The sequence below is a fragment of the Centropristis striata genome, chromosome 16, assembly GCF_030273125.1.
Source record: "Centropristis striata isolate RG_2023a ecotype Rhode Island chromosome 16, C.striata_1.0, whole genome shotgun sequence".
Lineage (NCBI taxonomy): Eukaryota > Metazoa > Chordata > Actinopteri > Perciformes > Serranidae > Centropristis > Centropristis striata.
In genome coordinates this window covers 13,798,239-13,817,492 of record NC_081532.1, presented here as the reverse complement: position 1 = coordinate 13,817,492, position 19,254 = coordinate 13,798,239, and the positions used below count along the sequence as shown (strand labels likewise).

At 38.8% G+C, this 19,254-nt stretch overlaps 1 protein-coding gene across 1 annotated transcript; it reads right to left on the bottom strand.

Moving 5' to 3' along the window:
- Positions 1-1,215: 1,215 nt before the first annotated feature.
- LOC131988604 (cytosolic 5'-nucleotidase 1A-like) lies at positions 1,216-10,821 on the bottom strand. Its single transcript, XM_059353754.1, has 6 exons — positions 10,661-10,821; positions 7,422-7,589; positions 7,074-7,203; positions 4,274-4,396; positions 3,992-4,176; positions 1,216-2,692 (listed from the first exon to the last, which is right to left on the bottom strand). The coding sequence occupies exons 1-6, from the start codon at positions 10,781-10,783 to the stop codon at positions 2,327-2,329; spliced, it is 1,095 nt and encodes a 364-aa protein (XP_059209737.1). The 5' UTR covers positions 10,784-10,821; the 3' UTR covers positions 1,216-2,326.
- Positions 10,822-19,254: the final 8,433 nt, after the last annotated feature.

The following is a 19,254-nucleotide window of genomic DNA, read 5'->3' as shown; positions in this document are numbered from 1 at the left end:
AGTATACTCACAGAGTTCTTCCATGTCTGTGCTTTGGGAGCGAGTGTCTTCTTTATCTGGTTAAAGTGTGTGTGTATATATACCCTGTTGGCATATGGGTGAGGCATGTAAAGGTATGAGGACAACATCGTGTGTCAACAACCACAAGAATCATTTCTAAGAAATTGAAACTTAGGATCAACAATAACATAAAGAGAAATAAAAATTAGTTTTTAATCACTTCTTCAATTCAGCGACATTCATCTTCTTCTTTTTTTCATTTTTGGATATTCATTGTAAGTAGGTGCCTAAAAAAGGGGACTATGTTCTCAGTGTAAGGAGTTGTTATAGTGTGACAGAAAAGGCAAATTATTAGGAAGGTTACTAAATTATTGTGTGAGGAATACTGCATTCATTAGACACATCAATATACACTCTTAGATTTGATTATTGCAAAAGCAGGCCAAACAACTAACTGGTCGTCATGTGATGTTGAAGAGGTCTAAATCAGCTGTTTGGTGTCTGTCTCCCCCTGCTGTTAACAGGAAGTAACCTGTTCCTGCACTATTTGCTCTTGCATTTTACTCTTGAAAGGTTGCAACTGGTTTCACCTCTGCAAATTGATTAATATTAACCACTTTTTAAGGCTGGAAAAAAATACAGAAACGACTGCTTAAAGTTTTTTGAATACAGTCCTTTTTACTTTAATTTTAAACAGAAAAACTTGATTGCATAATAGTCCGTAATACTCCACATCTTCAAGACCAACTCGCTTCACGCTCAAACACACAGAACAGCAGCAATAACAGCACACCAAAATGACTAAATGAGACAAACAGCAGGCAACAACCAGAGAGACACACAACTTTCGACACTTAGACAGGTAGAAATAAAAAATTGCACATGATAGATGTCAATAAATGCTGAATATGTTCAAGCATATCCTTATTGTCTTGAAAGAGCACAAAGATTAAATAAATACAAAGTAAAATATCCCAATTTCCCCAAAATGCAATCTTAAAAATACATTCATATACACTGATCAAAGAACCACATGTACAACATACATATACTAACAACATGCAAAAAAAGGGAAAAAGGCACCAGTTTTAAAAACACAGACAAGCAGTAAAGTGATAAAATTGTATAAATCCTAATTGAGATTCTGTATAAAGTGACTGATTGCATGCCTTCAGTGCAACTCTGTTATCAAAAATACTCTGAAGTCACTAGATGCTTCAGTAACCTGGCATCTTAAGAAATATTGTTTAGATTTTGTAGTTTGTTTTATAGTTCTAATATTTGGTTTGCATGGTTTTAAATACACTTTAGTTTGATTGGCATTTTTTCTGTCCTTTTAAAGGGTTATACATGTTTATGCATGTAGGTAAAATATATATATATAAATTCAGGAAATAATACAGGAGGTTGCTGGTGTTTGTGGTTCCCTATACTGCAAATGGAAACTTTATACACAAATAGCCTTGAGTACCACTTTTCTAATAAGGCAATCTTGATAAAAGGTTTATAAGTTGTAACTTATGAATGTATAAATGGTCAAGAATAAACAATTATAAGCCATTAATAAGAATGTGAATTTGAACAATCTCTTTGATCTGTGTTTATCTCCCTATTTTATAGTAATGCAGTTAGAAATAATAATTAGAGCCCAGCAGATATTTGGGTTGACAGATATTATCAGCCAGTTTGTATAATAATATATAACATTGTTAAATATTATTTAATAAAGTTTTATGTTTGAGAAAGTAGCTCTCTTGGTACCTTTGCAGAGAGGTGAAACATTGGTGCATAGTCCACATCTATTTTCATTCCAGCTCAAAAAGTTACTTTATCGGCCAACTTGCCAGTTATTTTTTAATTTTCCCCTTTAAAATCAGTATCGGCATCAGCCTCAAAAATACCATATCATGCGGCTCTACTGATAACAAACCATAAATATTTTTTTATATTCTATTAATAGTTTGGTCTATATGATCTGCAGCCCTTTTCCACAAAATACATGACAATATAGTAAAATCAGTAAAATACTTTTTTTTATACAAGCAACTCAAACATTATTCTTATTAAGTCATCAGGTACAACTTATAAACAGTTCATTAAGGTTAACCTATAATGTAACAACTAATGAACAAAATAACCCTCTGAGCTCAAATGCCATAATGAAATAAATTATTATATTAATGTCATAATGACATTACATTGCTTCATAATCTCATAATTATATGATACAACAAAAGTCATATTGCATCAACTGGGTTTAAATATTATCATCCTCAGCTGCTTAAAGTCCAAACTAAATGTCCCTTCAGTCTCAGTGATGTCCAGGCTACTTGGGTGCTGAAGAAATCTCATTAACTCCTTTCTTGGTAAATCTCTGAGCTATCCCATATGGCACGTGGCACGCGACTGTCCCCATTTCCGCCGCCCCCTCCACATGAAACATCTGGTCATCAAAGAAAATGTGAGGCCTTATCTTCTCAAGCATGGGGCCCTTGGGTGCCCCCGCCAGAAAGAGAGCTTCATCGATCTCCAGGCCCCATGAGCGCAGAGTTTTTAGGGCTCTTGTACCAGAACTGGCTGCGCTGCGAGCTGTCACCAAGTAGGTCCGGATGGGGCAGTCCATGCGCTGGCCTTTGCCATAAAACTTCTTCTGCAGCTTTCCTAAAGCCTCCAGGAAACCTTTCAATGGTCCCTGCAGAGAGAAAAAAAAGGCATACAGTTAGCCCACAGTCATTTTGTAGTTTCTGACTTTATGTGGGGCTCATTATACAACACCAAAGTTCATAACTATGTTGTATATGCTTATCAGCTACTTTATTCTCAGAAAGGTCTTATTTTCATAGTATTGGCCACCATTTTTATTAGTAAAACAGTAGAATAAGGGGTCAGGCAGGTTTAAGACGAACCCCCAAATCAGCAAAATTTTATTTTGAAGAAAAAGGTACCACCGTGAAACCACCAACACAAGACCTTGGTATTTGATTCATGTGAATAAAGGCTCAATAATCAACTATCTTTGCCCAGAAGCACACTGCACCTTTAAACCCTTGCACACTTTTCCTGTTGAATTAGGGATTGTTGCTGACATTTCTCACTTTCAGTTTTACCTCCAACTGAAGTTCCTTTGATTAACAGTCTGTCTAGATAAGGTAGACAGGTTAGTTCAGATTGTATAAAGAATGGACAACGTGTCTCCACTTCTGAAGCTCAAATATTTCCATCACCTTGCGCTGGAGAGGTCATTTTGAGCCAGAGTTTGCGTAGTAGTGAAAAAATTGGAGTCTGCGGTACCGAGTTCCCGTCTAAACACCCGTCTTACTAATTGTGAGTGAGTTACTGCTGTCAATCATGATGTTTTACCCCCCTTTTGTAGAATCAAATCAAATTAAAAGCAAACTTTTCAGAAAATGAACACCTGGACACACATCAGTGTGATAATAACTACCTAAAATGACGGAAACATTTTGGAAAAATGTATTTGACCTCTACTTTGAGTTTTTAGTTTGGGCGGGATTTATAACCTATACTATATCCCAACACCAAGGGGGGCTTAGGTTGTTTTGGCTTCTTGTAGAGGGCCGTCATGGGATCTTAATCCCAGATCAAATGTATGTTATGGGGTCTTAAATATATTGTCTTCAGTGATGTTGTGTTAACTGTATGTTATATTTTTCTCTTGTTGATGTTGCAAATGGACAAATGGCTGTGTTGCAAGAAAAATTTCAGACCGGAGCTGACAATAAAGTAAAAAGTTGTCATCATCATCATCTGTCTGAGTCTTTGTTTCTTTCTGTGTCAGATTTTTTTGTAGAGATGTCACAAGAAATTACTTTGGGCAACACAACTTTATCATAGGTAATACAAATGATGGTCAAAAGTTTAAATAAAATAAGACCCAAGTTGTGGTAAACAAGAACTATCCTTTCACTGAATGTACTAAGTGAACTACATTTACATTAGCAGTGTGATTGTCACTGTGTGTATACTGTACATGGTCCAGAGGCTTGTTCTCGTGTGCCTTCTCATGCTCAAAGAACTTGTCCAGTCCATGGGCTTTGTAAATGCGCTCGGATTCATCAGAGAAAAGGACTGCGTCACCATCAAATGCAACGCGCAGCTGAGTCTCCGAAACCTCCGTAATCTTCTCTGGGGTGAACATGGTGGCTGCTGCGATACCTGAATGTATTGTTGAGACCCAAAGGAAATAAATACATCATTTTTGAGGCAATGGAACAAACTTTCCTGTTAAGTCTAGCATTACAATTACAGGTACCTTCTTCCAGAGCTTCGCGAACCTTGACTGGATCCGCGGACAGGTAAAGGTTAGTGTGGTAGGCCTTCAAGTAGCCTATGGGACTGTTACCCCCTGTCATACAGAAGCGCTCGATGAACAACTCTGCAGGGAGGACAAAATTAAAAATTATTGAACAGTTAATTTTTATCATTGTGTTTTATTCTATTGTTATATGGATCGCCCCTGTGTCCGAAATAAAGTGTTGATTGATTGATTGATTGATATATTCAATTGAAGATAAACAAAAGTCATCAAATTTCATTCAAACAACACAGTATAGTATGTTGTCAAAATATAATAAGGTTAAAGTATGTGTCAAAAATGTCATAACATCGTTATAGTATAGTATGTCATAAATTTTTTATGACAAAGTCATAGTATAGTATGACGTTAAAAAAAATCATGAAAAAGTCATAGTGTAGTATGTCGTTAAAAATATCTTTAAAATATTCGTAGTATAGCATGTTGTCAGAAAAAGCATAAAAAACATCATAGTATAGTATGTTGTCAAAAATATAAAAACGTCATAGTATGTCAGCAAAAATATAATTAAAAAAACAGTTTGTGGCATCAAAAATATAATTAAAACATCATAGTAGAGAATGTCATCAAATATATTAAAATGTCATAGTATAGTACGCAGTCTAAAATATAAAAACGTCATAGTATCATATGTCATCAAAAATATAATTAAAATGTCATAGTATAGTATGTTGTTAAAAAACATATAAAAAAGTCATAGTTATAGACCAACAATGATTATGTATTTTGTGGGCGGAGCTTAACTGGAGGCAGAAAGTGACAGTGAATGATAAAAGACCAAAATGATTAAGTATTAAATGGCCAAAGTTTGAGTGGTTGAACATTACTGCTACCATGTATGTAAATGTTACTTTAAGTTGGCAGAAACTCAGAGAGAAACAACTACTATTAAAGACTGATCTGTGAAAACAATACGGAAATAGAGGGAAACAGAAGAGTTTCAAACGATGTCTGGCTGTGCTGTTGGGTGACAGAACAGGAATAGTAAAAAAAAAAAAAAAACTGTCCTTTTTTATCGATTACTTTGACAAAGACTCCCTTTGAAGCTGGACGGAGACATTTATGGTTGCAAGCCATTAAACATACAGAATGGACTGCTGAAACCATCTGAAATTCTCATATTTACACAGTAAAGTGAGGCTGCAACCTGTGATGATCAGCTACATTAAATCAGGAATTTGGCCCAATTTGGCCCAAAAATTGTCAAATTTTTAAAATGACTAAAAATGCTAGATATGGCTCAGTTATACTCTGTTTTTACATGTGATAGTATAGTTTTTCCAAAGAAACAACAACCCAGAAACACATAAAACAGAGTATAACTGAGCCATATCTAGCATTTGTAGTCATTTTAAAATTTGACCATTTTTGACAAAAATCAACATGAGGAGGTCATTTTTGGACATCCCAAAATAGGGTTTTTTTCTGACATTTCTGATCATATTGTGCTGTAATATGTATTAAAAGACTATAATTGGGCCATTTCTAGCATTTTTACCCATTTTAAAAATTTGACAATTTTTGACAAAAATCGACACAGTATAGTATGACATTTCTATGAAAAGGTCATTTTTGCACGTCCAATAATATGGTGTTTTTTCGCTTTTTTGGACAAACTTTACTACCACATGTATCAACAGAGTATAATTGGGCCATTTCTAGCATTTTTAGGCATTTTAAAATTTGACCATTTTTGACAAAAATCGACACAGTATAGTATGACTTTTTTTTTGAGTGGGTCATTTATGGACATCCCAAAATAGGGTGTTTTTCTGACATTTCTGGCCATATTATGCTCTTATATGTACCATAGACTATAATGACCAATTTTTGGCATTTTTAGGCATTTTAAAATTTGACCATTTTTGATAAAAATCAACATACGTATGACTTTTTTATGAGGGAGTAATTTTTGGACATGCCATAATATGGTGCTTTTTCACTATTTTTGGACAAACTATACTACCACATGTATCAACAGAGCATATTTGACCCAATTCATGCATTTCAGGCATTTTAAAATTTGAAAAAGTTGATGGGGTCATTTTTAGACATCTCAAAATATGGTGTTTTTCAGACATCTCTGGCCATATTATGATCTAATATGTATCAACAGACTATAATTGACCCATTTTAAGATGATTTCAGCAGTCCAGTCCATCCGTATAATGGCTTTCAACCATAAAGTCTCCGTCTAGCTTCAAAGGGCAATATGAATGTCCTGACATCAAACAGCACAGTTTCCACCTGAAACTTGTCTGTTTCCTTCTTTTTTTTTATAGATCGCAACTGTTTTCGTCTGAGTTCTTAACCACCAGTCTGCACACGCAACTGCCAGTTACGTAGCCCTGACGTCGACTCCAAAGTGGTCTATGGTATGTTGTGAAAAACATCATAAAAACGTCATAGCATAGTACGTCTTCAAAAATATTATAAAATGTCTTTGTATATTATGTTGTCAAAAAAAGTAATTGAATGTCATCCAAAATTTTATAAAAACATCATAGTATGTCATCAGAAATTTCATTAAAAAAATCATAGTATAGTATGTCATAATGTCATAAAAAATAATAGTGTAATATGTCATAAAAACCCACAAAATTTTCATAAATTATAGTTAATTTCGTCATTAAAAAAAAATCACAAAATATTGTTAACGTATTATTCTGCTCCCAAACAATTTACAAGACAAAAGTCTCATATAAATGTTCATCCTTCATGTGTGTTTGTAACTCACGGTGGTGATTGATGGTGTTGATGAGTCTTAAGCCAACGTATGCGTGGTTGTTGGTCATGAGCACAACATCAAAGAGCTCCTCGCTCTCAGGGTAAAGCTCCCTCAGTCGAGTGTTCACAGCCTCCAGAGCCTGGCACCACAATAAAACACACATTTGTGTCATGAAATAAAGACGATACTATATCAGTCACGATGCAGCGGGAATGGGAGTGTGTGTGAGTGGGATGGTGTTTTATGCTTATCAGTCATTCACCGCCTCCAGAGACACGACCTAACACATAACACACATGACACCAAGGAATCACACTGCAGTGGATTTGCTGTAGGGTGTGTGTTTGATTCTCTGACCTTGACAAAGGAGAAGGCAGGTCCTGGGCTGAAAGGCTGCGTTTCATGCTCCACCTGATACTTGATGTACTCTTCCATGCCCTGCTGCTCGTAGATCTGCTGCTCCTTCTCCATGTTGAAGAGGACTCGTGCAGAAACACCGATGGTGATAGCATTCTCCGGCTTGGGCTGTGGAATAATCGTCACATTAGCTTACATCCAGCTTTGACTTTACATACACAGATGCCTATCAAAATGAGAGTGTTGTTATCTAAGCAGGTTCAACATTGTAACTTATCTGCCTGCAGGCACATTATTCATATCTTAGCAGCAGCAGAGAATCTTGGAAAAATGTGACTTGTGGACAGTTCCCAGTATGAAGGGGGGATTTAATAAAGGCTTTGTTGCGAACAAACTGAGTGAGCGGATGTGACTGAATAGAAGTGACAGTGTGATATGAAATACTCTTTTCCTCTGCAAGACTCTGATAGTGCAGGCACACATACCAGGCTGCCTGACACCTGTTAACTCTTTGGAGGCCAGGACAACACAAAACGTAACACACTGTGTATAAAATAGTGCTCGCTCGGACAATTTATCCTAAATATGAATACATATATTACATAAATGTCTTTCTTTCTCTTTTTTTTTAATCTTATTCTATTTTATCTTACTGCATTACTACTACTACTGTCATTATTTTTTCCCTTTGCTTTTATTTAATACATATCTTCCTATATATGATATTGACATCTAAGTTGTTGCCAATTTGGTGGAATTTGATATGTATAGTGCATTATCTGAATTTGCTGCATCTAGCTCTTTCTTGCTGTAGGCTACATGTATTTAAATGTATGTATCTCTTTATCTTATCTTCTCTCCTTTGCATTCACCTACTTATTTTGGTGGGGGTGGGGGTGGCATATGTTCTGTGTGTGTCTTTGTATGTTTATTGCAAGAAAACAATAACAGAGTTTCAGATAAAACAAACAAAAAATATTACTTGAACTTTTCTTATTTTGTACTACATTTGTAATCCGTTGTGAGTACATTTGTCTTAAAATAAGCTGTAAACTGTAATTTGAGTAAGTTTAAAAAGGGATGCACAAGAACATTAGCAGTAAAGATGTAGTGGAGTAATGGCGTCCTGACCAGAGAATAATAAACTCACGCCATCTCCCTATGTTTTTAACCGAAGCTTCTCTTTTTTCTCTTTTTTTTTTGACAAAAAACAACAAACTTTGCGGTTGCTGACCAGGCCCTGCGTGTGTGCCCCACTCACCACAGCTATGTCCCCACAGTTAGCGTTATTCGCAGTGGCGCAAGAACCGCAAGAACCGCTGCAAACTGCAGGTGTTACGGATTAACAGGTGACCGTGTGATTTGGTGACTTTCAGCTGAATTCGTCTGTGATTGCCGTCGGACGGCTGTTGCGTTTACTCTTTAAACGTTTTAATCCACGTGACACATATTTACTCACACATAATCTAAAAAATAATGTGGACTTGGAATGAAATGGGCAGCAACAAATTGTCGTCCTGTTTTTAACGACTGTCGTAACTGCTACAACCACGGACGCTTGTCAAGAGTGTCACTAGTTATACCATAACACCGGCTCAGCCACCGCCCTGCTGAGACCCATTTCATTCATTTTGTGTACAGCCACTTCAAAGACATCATGAATCTATAGAAATTAAGATCTCTCAGCAAGAAAACTGGAGACAAAATATGTAGCGTGTACTACTAAGTGTAGTAGGCCCTATTGCAATATTTTGTGTTGCATTATTGTATCCATATGTGGACACCAAATATCGATATGTTATTATATACATTTTTCATATTACAAATTTAACTCTGACTTTAACCTTTTTAACTTTTTGGTACTACTATAATAATAATAATAATTAATCAATTCAGTATGCCTAATTTACTTTCAAATTCCTCAGTTGCTCAGCTGACTGCATAACTTTTTTCATGCAAGTTGTATTGTTTAAAATACCTGTACATTAGTCCACCCATGTTTCTAATTGGAATGATAAGACTGTAATACAGTTCAGTTTGTCAGGTGCATGCAATATTTATGACAGGTTTCTCTTACAGTGTTGGTCAGTCTGTCTGTTATTTAAGTGGGATGAAAAGACTGAAAACCTTAACTTTATTAGACTAAAAAAAGGTTTTCTTTGGGGACTCAATATACTGTTGAAAAAAAAAGAAATAAATTGCATTATTGTGCAATATGTGGTATGTTATCACAATACTCAGCATCTTGCAATTTTTAAAATCATAATATTGTATCGTGAGGCCTCCCTTCGCTTCCACTACTTTACACATACAACCGAGACAATTCCCTGCATCCTGCAAGTGCATGATGTTGTAGTTGCTGAGTCTGTTTTTGTGTTTTGTTTCACATTTTCCTGGTTCAGATTCAAACAAGCTGTCAGCCTTTACAGAGAACCATGCACCTGATCTGAAATAAGAGCCCTATGTATCCTGTTTCAACCATCTACATCTCCTTTTCCTCCACAAAGGCTTGAAATGCAAATGCTTGTTGACTTGGTATCAAACCTCCTGCTGTTTGATAAAGATCAGAGGTCAGATCAGTCTTGGCTACTCAATCAATCAGTCAAACAGTATTTGTATTGCCCTTCATACAGGTTACTGCAATTAAAGTGTGTCACAGATGATGAACAAGCCAGAAATACAAATACAAATACAGATATACAGACCATTGCTTGAAAATCAAGAAAAATTCTGAAAATGTAACAAGAAAAGTGGATTAAGGATTTGGCAAAAAAAAAAAAAAATGCTTACAATGAAATACAGTGAAAAATGTCAATAAAAACTAGATCAAATGGAATAAAATAATACATAAACAAAGACCAATAAAATTTGATAAAAATGTAAACAACCGATAAAATAAAACAGAGTAAAATTTTACAACATAAATGCAAAAGAATAACTCAAAATAATAAGACTAAACCATTCTTTTTCAAATGCCGGGCTGAATAGGTACATTTTAGTTTTAAAATGTCTGCAATACTTTAAATTAAGCAGCCTCAAGTAATGAACACAAGTGTGTCTTGGCAGGCAAGTAGGTGCAACATAATTCATGATGACAAGACGATTAAATTTGACTTCATAGTTCACTTGTAATATCTGCAGTGACTGTCCTCTTTGCTGTCAACGACTCTTACAAAAGCATGGCAACTCGTAGCACCTGTAAATAAATGATGTGGAAAGATGGCTGGAGGAATACTCACTGGCTTAGGTTTCCTGGTGGGGGTGGAGGGCTTCAACACTGTCCGAGCATCTTCCCATGGAGCTCTGCTGCTGGTCAAGTCCTGTCCACTGGTGGTCAGAGTGTGACCGTTGTTTAAACTCATCTTACCTCTTCGCCTCACCACTCTATCTCGCTCAGGTCCACACTGAGTCCCAGTGTGCCCCCTGATAGCTCTCTCCTCTCTCTCTCCTCTCTCTCTCTCTTTGGCAGGAGTTCCCAGAAAAAGTCCTTACTCACTCTTGTACATGCACAATTTGAATTCAGTCCTGGTGCACTCAGGAGATGAGCTCACTCTGTGACTGCAGCTGCGGAGACTAAATGCTATAACAAAAGGAAGAGGAGTGAGGTGCTGCAGAATCCAAGAGAGATGGAGAGAGATTCAGTAAAAAAGCTGTTACTGTTTCCTCTTATCTCTGGCATCGTACGCATTGTATTCCTGGCTCAGCTCTTCTGTGCTTGTCTTTTTTCTGTGTGTTCCTCTCTATCACACACACTGCTGACTTCAAGCCATTTTGCATCCTCCCCCTTTTTAACCCTTTCTGTGTCTAATTCCCTGGAGCTGCAGCAGAGCAAGTGATTTAATGTATCTGACAACTGGTTGATGCTGGACGAAACAGGTCGGTGTGTGTCAGTACGATGCTGCGTCATGATGCTTGTAATGCATTCATGCATCAGTTCTCCTAATAGAGGCGGGGATCTTTTAACGAAGAAAAAAGAAAGCTGTTTTTCTCATGCTGTGCATCTCATAGATCATTTTAAGTGGAGATGGTTAATATAATTTGTTTGAAATTAGAACACTTTGGGTGCATTGCATCCCATGTGCTCTAAACTGCAGACCATCTCCCTTCATATCCCTGATCAGCAGTGTGGGAAATGGAGTCCACCGTGGGTCATTTACTTCCTCCTGTGCATCAAATGATAATTTCTTCTTGCCTCTTCCCATGTAAACCCCTGCAGGATCTTTCCATGGATTGAATTACAGAGCAGCAGTCCCAGTTTCCAGGCAACGGCCAGGGAGTCAGTGTGGCTGGGACAAACCTCCTCCAGGATCTGATTGGCTGCGGGGACACCAGACTGCATATATAGCCCTCCAAATATGGCATCACTCAGAAACAGACTGCTGATGCAGGGGAACAAAGCTTGCTTTGAAGAACATAAACGCATTAAAAACAATATTAGCTAAGCTTTTATGATAACAAACAGGCAATTTACATACTACAGATGTCTCCTGGGGAGGAGACACTGAGCAGACATCCAGGCAGGGACTCAAGGAACAAAAGGATAATAGAGACACAACCTGACCGCCATCATTTCAGTACCTGTTTTTCACATCTTTCCAGTGTAAATTTCTATTGCTGCTTTCTTCACTTTCCAGGAATTAACAGCAAGATTGCATCAAATTACTGTAAGGGTCCATTACACATCTCTATCCAATACACATGTAACTGACAGTGCAATTTGTGCCCATGTTACCATCAGGATAATGTGTCTGGCTGTGACCACTCACTCTCCTCCAGGCTCTCCAGAGACCAGACGCAAAGAGCTTTTATCGATTGTCTGAGGACAGCTGAAGGATATTGTGTCTCTTATTGTCTGCAACCTGAGGAACTGCAGACACTTGCAATCCATTATCTCCCATAGTGTATTAACATATGTTGGGCATAATAAGAAATTCAACTTTCACACTCATTAGTGTGTCCTAATGTGAGGAAAAAAACATGTGTTAAGATTTTTTTAACATATTCAGTTGAAATCTAATTTACACTTCCCAGTGAATTTGCTTCCGTATTTTAGAGTCTATCTGTATTTTGAATGCTCGATCAGTCATTTCTTGCACTTCATGCTCACAGCCACTAGAGCGTAGTAGAGGATAGGTAAGCCTCTCAGCCGTCTGCTGTGGTCACAGATACTTTACTGCTTCATTCATCGCTCTGGGCGTTGTAGACAAAGAGGACGTGAAAGAGAAACTGTGGGTGTGAGAGAGGAAGTTAATCTGAAAACTGAATCTGAGTTTTTGTGTATCTTAAACCACTTAGTTAGTTGGTTAGTAATGGTTTTATCAGAACAAACCTAATATTTTCAACGTTTATTAAAGAATGACTAACTTGCTGTGTATTTTAAAGAAGGTTAGGTAGAATCTGATAATATAAAGCTTCACATAATCTAAAAATACCACATTTTATTTCTTTAAAGAGCCTCTGAAACTGCAAAAAAACTCACATTGGTAACTTGATTTTAATCTTTTTAATATGGGAAGTAAAGACTTCTGTATTTGTGGAACATCAATGATGCATTTTCCCTTTATGTGGCAAAGCCCTGCGCCCACACTTGCCTCTGCCTTTGTGTCTCTGCTTTCTAGTCTGGAGCTCTGAGGGGGTTAACAGGACATGGAGACAGTTGGGCCGCACCCACTGAGCTCATTTAAATAACGCCGGCATTTGGCGCGAGGCTCAGAGGAGCCAGCCTTTCTTCATACCGGCCATACCACTCCCCTCCTCGTGCACCCTGGAGTGGCGGGAAATGCTAGAGAGAAAGAGATAGAAATAAAGGGTGGGGTGGGGGCTACACTGGCTGCTTTTGCACACCTTCTCTGTACCTGCAGTCACTGGGTTGCCCTGGAAATGTAGAAGAAACAAAATGTACCTTGGGGGAAATAAAAGGACAGAGAGAGAGAAAGAAAGGAGGAGGAAAAAGCAACACGCCTCCTTCTCTGTTTTGGCGCGAGACGGATAGAGAGATAATGCTCTCTCAGTGGTAGACTGTGGGTGGAGACAAAAGCAGGCATGAGGGGAGCGGGCCAGAACAAAGAGGGTAACAGCCTGGACTACCCCCCCCTACCTCTTATCAGGCCCCACCCCCCTACCCCAAACCCTAACACACAGCCTGAGGGCTTCAGGCAAGGCAGATGACTATTATAACCTTAATCAGTCCTTCAAAGCAATCACTCAGGCATGTTTTCCACCACCAGATTCTTTGTTCTAACTGGGGTTCTGCTTAGTTTTGGCTTGAACCCTTTCTTATTTTCCACACAGCCACACACACACACATGCTGTTACCACACACACGTAGAGGCCGCCCTCCTTGAGACTATAGAGCTGGCGATGATCCACCGCAAAGGTAAAGCACCCATATGAAGGTCATTTGCTGAAGTGGCTTTAACAGCACCCACACTCAACATTCTCCGGTGACATTATTGGATTTGTTGTTATTGGCTTTTAGTGAGGCAACGGTCTAGATCCACCGCCACTCCCCTAAATCTGTAGTGTAAGTGGGTGGCAGCTGACTAAGCACCGGCACCTTTCTCGCCTGGCAGAATTCACCCATCAGAGAGCGAAAAAAGCAGAGCAGCAGCTCCTCTCACTTCCTGCCTCCAATGGGTCTCGACATAAAAACAGGAAGTCTGTGCTGCCTGTGTGTTTCCTAGGCCTATAACAGAGCCTCTCTCTCTCTCAATGTCTCACACACACAGGCCTATAGTGGGGAAGAGGGAAGCAGGGCACTGATTATTACATAAGCTCCACAGTGGTGGTCACTCAGACCCTGACGACAACAGCAGTCACATTCAGACACAAGCTGAAAAGAAGGAATTGTAACCATTCAGCACAAACAGAGGCATCTATACACTATACATTCACCACGTGATAGGAGGCAATCTGATAACACACACTGTGTTGGTGTGAATCTACATTTAAGCATTTAAATGTATACTGATGCAAATACATCCTCCATATACACTCGGCAGTAATTGGTCAATAGAGGGGCTTTTGATGTGTGTGTGTGTGTGTGTGTGTGTGTGTGTGTTGTGGGGGGTGCTGATTACTGAAGGCCTCACTGAGGGGGAGACAAAGAGCATTAAAGTGGAGATCTTGAGGGGGGTTAGTCGTGGTGGTGGGGCAGCTATGAGGTCTGCAGGGGGTTAAAGGGGACTGGGGGGGAGGGGTAAAGCCCCTCTCTGAGTAGCTTGGGGGGGCAGAGAGAGGTGGGGGTTGGTGGTGACTGCACTCAATGGGGCTAAATTCAAAAGATGCAGCAAGTGTCCCAACTTCAACTGAAGCAACCTTACACCACGGAGCCAAACAATGGAACATCTGCTGGCTGACAAAGCTGGGCGAGCAGCATATAGCTCTGATTTAAACTGCTACTCTGTTGATAAAACCCCCAACAGTAGCAACAGGTTTCAACATATTTCTGCTATCATAGATACTTGGCATCAGTTCACTTCCTTTGGCACTTCTGACTAGATTGCTTCACTTTATTTTCAAAGCATTAAGTCGTTTTTTAAATGTGCTTTTAAGTGGAGGGGAAGTTGACTCTATCTGAAAGAAGTTTCACACACAACACATTCTGACAAAGTGGGCATTTACAAGTAAACCAGTTTTGATATAGTCTTTGGAGTATCCGCGTAATGTGTTGGCCCATATAAGAATCATAATGCTGGTGTCGGAAACCTGTATGGGCCTTTGTCGCAACCTAAATTGATGCAACATGCTTTAAAAGTGACACCAGTTATGCTTAGGGATGCATGATATGTATCTGTACAGATAAAGTATCAGCTGATTATGTGAAATGTATATTACCATGGATTATTCCAGCAATTATAGTAGAATAGTATAATTATAACTGATAAATAATAGTGGCTTATAATACAAAGCAAAATTAGTTTAATTGACTTAACAAGTGCAGGATCGACACAGGATCACAGTGCAGTAAGTGGCTGGTCAAACTTGTTGAGTATTTAATACATTGACCTGGCAACATTTGACAGATTATGTCAAAGCATTTATTTTTTATGTTTTCTCACTACGTCTTAGCCTTTCTTACTGTCATGAGTGCATCAACTACACATCATGAAGTGTTTTTTAAAATACAAAAATATGGAATTATTATATCTATATCACAATGAGGTCATTATTGGTCATTTTTGATCATATTGGTTGAAAGAAAACATCATGCCTCCTTAAGTAATTTTAAATCAGCATTAAAAATGTTAGGGATTTTTGTAGTTGTTATAAAAATTGACAGTTGATCATGTTAATATGGCAAGCCTTTTTTAATTTGACAAATGAAAACACTAGAAGTAATATTCATTTTAATGTTGGGTTGCGTTTCTTTCAACCTGAAGTCTAATCTTCACTTTCCTTTTAGCTCTGTTTTGGTCTCAGCCATCTCCTGAGGAAAGTATCTGACTCTTCTTTGGTTAATGCTCAACTGTGTTCACTGGTTAAAATTCTATGTCTTAAAACAACGCAGATGAGAGTGGTGAGAACAAACCAAAACAATGAGCTGAAAGATGCTAAAATACTCTGTAGTGTTGGGGAGAACTGCAAAGATGGTGGTTTGTAATTAAAAAAACACCCCCTTTCACATAACATGTAGTCATTTGATCAATTGTTAATATCCACATATGGTCAGTGATTCTCAAAGTGGGGTGCATGGCACTCTGTCAGGGGGTTGGGGAAAAAAAGACGAAATCATTTGAATGAATTATTATTATTATTTATTTATATATTTTTACAAAAGCTCATAGTTAAAATAAATAATACATTAATAAATGATAAACAGGTACAAGTGCAGTTTAGGTACAAAGCTTACTGAAATTGTGTTAATTTCCAATAAAAAAAATCTTTGTAGAAAATAAGTTTGTAGAAAAAAAACAAAAAACAGAATCCACGCCGTTGTATTGGTATTCTTTGTTCAGATTGTACAAATATATAAATACACACACCGGCCATGTCTTTCTTATACACTTCTTTTGTGAATTCTTTCAAGACTAGAAGTGAAATAAATGACAGGATAGCAGATAGCATAAATGACAGGATAGCGGATAGCACAATCAGATACTGTGAACAATGAATCTTTTATATGTATATATAGGCATATATAAATAACCATGTTTCACACCATATCCCCAGTATGATAAATCTGAACACTAGTGTGCATGTATACATATTCATTGGGGGCATAGGACCTGCTTTACTGACTCACTCACAAACCATGTCACCCTCTCTCACCTATTCAGTGTATGCATGTGTGTTGGGAGGGGTGGTAGGTTGCCAGGGTGAGGGTAACACAGCAGTTGTCACTGTTGAGGCCCTCTCCCCCTCTCTCCTTCTGCTTATCCATTAACCAGCACCATGGTTACATCACCGCAGCTAAAGCTCCCTCTTATGTCTCCAATGGCCAAAGACCCTATAGAAACAGATTACTCATGTTTCTGTCTGTATCGTTTATGTGGCTTTTTCTGAGTCTCTCATCCTAATTGCCCGCTTTATAAACATCGGCTCATGTACAGTGTTGGCTAATGCATTTGTTTGTTTACCCATCAACTGCTGGACTGTCCAGCCTCAGCGTGCTTGTGTCATAAGCCCAGGTCAGAGAGTTTGGCGTGAGCCACTGACAGCTCACGCAGTGTGATGGATTGAAGACCTTTTGATGGGTTCATTATAATCAGAGCCATGGTGTGTCTGGGCCCAGATGGCAGCGGTGTTTGCACTAACGGGATTAGGATTAGCTCCAGATTAGACAGGCGAGTTGAAAGGCTTGCTCCTCTGACACGACATGGCCGCCTAGCCCCACGCCAACCCTCCCCAGTTGATCTCAGATACTACTAACCTACAAGACAGCTGTCAGCTGAGGAGAGTAAGGAAGATGCTTGTGGGAAGGGGCTAGACACACAACAAACTGCAGCACAACAGGTGCTGCACAGGAACTCCCAACGCCTTGTCTGTTTATTTGGTTTTAAGGTGGTCCAATTTGTTGGCCTGGCTGAGGTTAAAAGCAAAACACTGGTTTGACACCAGTCAGCTGGGACCAGATGTATCCACACAGAGAGGAATATATACAGCATGTTCCAACTGAATCATCACTGTTATGTAACACTGGCTTTAGGATGGGGAGGGTGCGCAACAGAGAGAGAGAGAGAGAGAGAGAGAGCTCAGAAGACTGACCTAGATCAGCAAATGGTTGAGATAAGTACCTGAGGAGGAGGAGGGGGGGACATGAAGACAGTAGGAGAGATAAACAGGAAAACAGGGAGTCAAAGAATGTGATTTCTCGCATGCTAGCATATTCATGTGGTCTTTGAGTTAGGGGCTCTCACAGCTTCATCAGGATCAGACGGACAGTAGCCGCCACAGCCTCGGCTGAGTTCCAGTGACACAATCAAGCTGGAATGTGGGTCAGTAGGCAGAGAGATGCAGGACTGTGACCAGGGAAAGTTTCCTGCAAGCATTTGTGAGTGTGAGTGTGTGTGTGTGTGTGTGTGTGTTTGCTTCTGCACAAGCAAGATGTGTGTATCTGCGTCTGTTCCCGCTTGTGTTTTTCCCATCTTCCTTGACCGTCAGCCACTTGAAAATAGAATAAAGGGAAGGGTGTGTGTTGAGTATTGAGTAAGAAAAGGGATGACAGTGAGTCCACTTCTCCTCTCTCCAGCTGATTTCTACACACAACTACCCCAAATCGCCCAGCACAAGCTGAATCAAGCCTTCTAATGGGAGATGGTTCAATTCCAGTGCAGCTCATTCTCACACAGGACATCAAAAGGTTATCCTAAGATAAGCCTATTCCTCTTCCGCCCGTATTATATAGTCTATATTCACCCACATGTAGGTCAGAGATAAGCAGCCAGTTCACCCATGCTCTTAGAATCACAAACCAGTGCAGCATGCTCATGGTCCGTTTCCTCCTCTAGCCCACTGTGTAAACAGGCAATGTATACATGCTTTACAAACCCGGCCAGTCAGAACACAACCAGTTTACATGGTGGAAATATTGCTCAATGTGCCTGTGTGTTTGTTTTTCTCTCTTCCAAAGTGCAGAGGTCACAGATTCATAACAGTGACGGCTAGGGGATTTTAATAGTTGCGAAACTTTATCCTCCCACTTTCCAGGAACAGGATGCACTTTATATGTTGGTCAATTAAAAGATTGGTAAGGTAAGTTGTGGTTGTAACCGTGGGTGGATTATGAGACAACTTTTTGTTGTTGATTTGCATTCGTTGGTAGTGATTTTGTATCTCTTTGTAGTAACTTTGAATCTGTTTATAGTGGCTTTGCGACTTCTTGAAGTCATTGTGAGTCGTTTGCAGTTGCTTTGCATCTGTTTATTTTGAGTCTGTTTGTGCTTGTTTTCTGTTTCTTTGTATTTGTTGTGCATCTCTTTGTAGTTGCTTTGCATCTTTGTAGTCATTTAATGTGGCTTAGTTGATTAGCATCTGCTTGTTGTCATTTTGAGTATTTTTGTGCTCATTTCTTGTTTCTTTGTAGTTGATTTGTGACTCCTTGTAGTCATTTTGAGTCTTTTTGTAGTTGCTTTGCAGCTCTTTGTAGTCACTTTGAATCTATTTGTAGTGGTTTTGCATCCATTCTAGTCATTTTATGTGGCTTTGAAGTTCATTTGCATCTCTTTGTGGTCATTTTGAATCTATTTGCAGATACTTTGTGTCTCTTTGTAGTTAACTTCCATCTGTTTGTAGTCATTTTGTGGATGTTTTTACCTTTTTTGTACTCAATGTGAGTCTCTGTGTCTTTTTGCAGCTGTTTTGCATGTCTTTGCAGTCATTTTAAGTCTCTTTG